Here is a 3,878-nt window from a genome sequence, read left to right as displayed (position 1 = left end):
CACCCCCAATTATGATCTAGAGGCTCTCTGACACTTGATTGTCAGTGTGAATTCTTGCTGTGTAACATTTTCTTAAATATTTTCTTCCGGGCTGGCTGATGCAAGTTTCATGTATGTTTATTTTCCTTTGTGCCTGAAATGTTTTATAGTGTTTCTCTGAATCTAAGACTTTCTCTTGCTTATTGAAACCCAAGTAGAGGGATATGTAGTACTTGATTTTTCTATGAACATAGATGTTTGCAAATAAGGTGGTCAACCATAGAAAAAAAAAATTTTTGCCAGGCTGTTTTCTTGGTTGTTCCTCATCTTTAAAAAATTACTATTCTGCTGAAAAATTGTTGTGAAGAGTTTGTGTGTATAATGCAAGGAAGCTGATGGGTTGGTCTGTAATTTTTTTGTAATGATTAAGAAAAGAATCTTCGCTTCATTCATGTCAGCTCAGGGGATTTTTTTCTGTCTGGATCGGATTTAATATTCTAATGAAGTTTATTATTACTTCAGATGCCCCCAATCAATTAACATCACAGGTGTGCCATCTGGTTCTTTTCTTATTTTCATTTTCTTTATTGTTGCTTCTACCTTCTGTTCTATGAGTGGTAGGACTTCCTTAGTGATGATGCTACAGTGGGCTATATTTTGGGGCTTTGAGTAGATATATATCACTAAGCTCTCAGAGTAGATATATCACTCAGCTCTTTTTGAACTTCTGTCTAGAATTTCTACAACTCTATTATTTGTTACTTTGTTTGTTTCCATGCTTGTTATCGTCATCCTTTTTTTGGCCCCATATTTATACTTTTCATATTTATACTTTTCAAGGCTTTCATAATTTTTTTCAACAATTTTTCCCTTTACAGCTCCATCTTTAACTTAACAGCATTTTCCCTGTTATACAGACTAATGAACTGCAATTCATGTTTCGGCCTCAATATTTATTCATTCATTAACTATGAGGCATACGAGTTATAGATTATGAGTACCTGTATTCATCTTTTTTTTCCAGGATGGACAAGTGATGTTGATCCTCGTGTAACTTCAGCTGGCCGCCCTCAGGTAAATTGACACCAAGAAATTTTCCTCATTATTTTTCTTGCTCCTTCCTTAAAATCCTTTTGCCTTGCTTTCTTTTCATCAGTGATTTGTAAATCTTGAAATAGTAAGATTTATTATGATGTCCGTTAATTGTTCTAAAATTTGAAGTAAAAAAGAAGACGTGAAGTCGAGACTAAAAAGAGACGTTAAAAAATATAAGAATTATTGACAGGGATTACGTGAACTGCTTCACATACTGATCAGGGTAGGTAAAGTAACGCTTGGGAACACGTCCGTTGTACTGAAGTTAAAAAATGAAAAATGACCTGAAATCTGGGTTACACATGTTGACTTGAGCACCAAGTTTTCTGCTTATTAAAATTTGCTGTTTAAGCATTTTCTCTTTTTGAGAAATAAGATCAAGTGTTTGTCTTGTGCATATTTTTCTACATTATTATAATTTTTTTTTAAACTTACACGATGGTCAATTAAAAAGTAGATTATGACAGGCTGTCTCACACCCCCCACCCCTACCCCACCCCTTTTCATTTTTCTTATCTTTTTTTCCTGCCTTTTCTGCTTGTATACTTCTCTTGAACTGCATTTCAAGTAAGTAAATATATTCTTATCATTTATTTAATGAAGCATGTACATGTGCCACTAATAAAATGTCATGAAAAGCACTCTTTCTTTTCTCTTGATTGACAATCTTCTTAATCAAAAATACCCACTACTCTGTGCAAAAGTTAGATTCTACAAAGTTTCTATTTTTATCTCTTTTTTTGTGTAAATTTCAAGAGTGTCAGCAACTTAAATTGAGGAGTACCGTGGAGCTTTAAGCTCTTCCACCATGATTCATTTTGATTATAATTTTTCTTTTCAGACCTCTCCAGAAGAGCAGACACGAAGCAGTCGGGATAAGTTAGCTCTCAAGTATATGTACGGAACATCTACCCAAAGGTAATTAAAGGGCCTGAACTCATTTGCTTTTTTTCCCCTCTTTCTGATTTTTAGATCACAGCAGTGTCCATTTATATACTGACACTGTTTGGCAACTCCGTAGAAAAATGAGATTTTATGTTACAGTCACAGTTCCTTGCCTCCCTGAATGGGAGTGGATTTACTTATGAACAAAAAACTGTAATAAATTAAATATACTCAAACGTCTTTGAAAGGGTAAAGATGTTTGAGTATGTTAATCTTTCTTTTTACTAAAAAGCAGGTTCGAACTCTCTTATTAATATTTGTGCGACACAGCATTTTCCCCTGTGCTTGGCTCTAAGTAAAGAAGTTTAAATTTTGCTACCTGTACACCTGTATTACTTCCCTCTGGCATTGATCAGGACAGCTATTTTTCATAATATCGTTCTCGTCTTGCAAGTAACAGGGTATCCAATCTCCAGTGTATTTCTTTTTTTATTTATACCCTTCTGTTTTTTGGAAGTGATAAGAATTAATGAATAGAACTATTTATTAGAACTGAGTTTCTATGAATTATGAATTGTGCTCGTTTTGAATTTGGTTGCTAATATTTGCATAACTATTTTGTAGAGTAGGTGATTATGTTCACTAAATATTGTGTTGTCAATGTCATACAAAAGAACACCATGCTAAAGTTGTAAGTTTACTGTCAATGGGATAATAACACTGGTTCAATTAAGAGCAGAAAACTTGAGATATTAATATGTGGGCAATAATACAGAAAAAAAAAATAAAGAGAAAAATGTATTAAAAAATGCTCTGAGGCGCAGATATTTTAGCATGTGCCCTTGTTGGTTAATCAAGGGAGATTCCGCACCACAAGTAATTTTGAATGTGATATACTAGAGGCTTTTACAATAAATTCAAACATTTTTATTGCCAATGGATTTCTTCTGTGGAAAAAAATGCGAATTTTTCTGTAAATTCTTTTTTGACAGGGGCTACGAAGAAGTGCCTTGGGATCATTTCCTTGCTCCAAAAATGTGGCCCCCAACAGTGACTACAGAAGAGAAACCGGACAATATATCCCATCGGTGGCATAATAAGCGCTATGATCCTGCTGCTCAAGAATGGCAGGTGGGTGTGCAAGTCAAACTTGTCTAGGTCACTATCAGGAATAATTTATGACAAACGCAACAAGATTCTTTTTCATTCTGGTCATTATGTTTCTTCTCTTGCCTAAATACAAACATACAAACCCACTCAACTATACCTCAAATAAGATACCTTTTTTTGTTTGCTGTATTGCGTTCGCAATTATTGCTTTTTTGAAATCACATTGTACAATTCATGCTCTGAGTATTAAGTGACAAGCGATGCTCTCCTAGTGCTTGAAAGATTTTTAATTTTCTCTTTTGCATTGGTATTTGTTCGTCCTTGTAACACATCTAATTTTCCATCTTTTCTCTCAGTATGTCAGTTCATCTTTTCTTTTTGCAAATGAGCTGTGTAGTATGGTATACAACGTACAGTGACTCCCAATACATTTTTATATTTAAAAATTGCTTTGTTTTTATCTTTAGGCTGTCGGAAGAGGTCTTGACTGGTTTCTCCCACGGAAAGGATACTATAAAGATGAATCAGTTACTTTGTAAGTATCTTAAATATACTGATTTTTAAAGTATGGTTGAAAGTACCTAAAAAGGCTAAGATTTATTCATACAAAAAGAAAATGTATGTCCTGTCAATTTCTTTTTTTTCTGGGGTGCACATTTCTCATAAGGAAATGAGAAAAAATATTTCATAAGATAAGTATAAGATAAGATAAATCTTTTATTGTCCAGATCCTGGCAAATTGGTTTGTTTAACCACAAACACGCACACACACACACACACACATACACACACACACACACACACACACA

At 34.0% G+C, this 3,878-nt stretch overlaps 1 protein-coding gene across 1 annotated transcript in view; it reads left to right on the top strand.

The window, feature by feature from the left end:
• Positions 1–3,878, top strand: part of LOC101855297 (spermatogenesis-associated protein 48) — a 13,253-nt gene that overhangs the window by 1,074 nt on the left and 8,301 nt on the right. Inside the window, exons 2-5 of the mRNA XM_005109877.3 lie at positions 1,004–1,053; positions 1,916–1,992; positions 2,952–3,090; positions 3,537–3,604. Of these exons, the coding sequence (XP_005109934.1) occupies positions 1,004–1,053; positions 1,916–1,992; positions 2,952–3,090; positions 3,537–3,604 (334 nt within the window). The remainder of the gene's footprint in view (positions 1–1,003; positions 1,054–1,915; positions 1,993–2,951; positions 3,091–3,536; positions 3,605–3,878) is intronic.

This window comes from Aplysia californica, unplaced genomic scaffold, assembly GCF_000002075.1.
Source record: "Aplysia californica isolate F4 #8 unplaced genomic scaffold, AplCal3.0 scaffold00825, whole genome shotgun sequence".
Lineage (NCBI taxonomy): Eukaryota > Metazoa > Mollusca > Gastropoda > Aplysiida > Aplysiidae > Aplysia > Aplysia californica.
The sequence above is the reverse complement of the archived record's forward strand: the minus strand, read 5'-3'. Positions and strand labels throughout refer to the sequence as shown.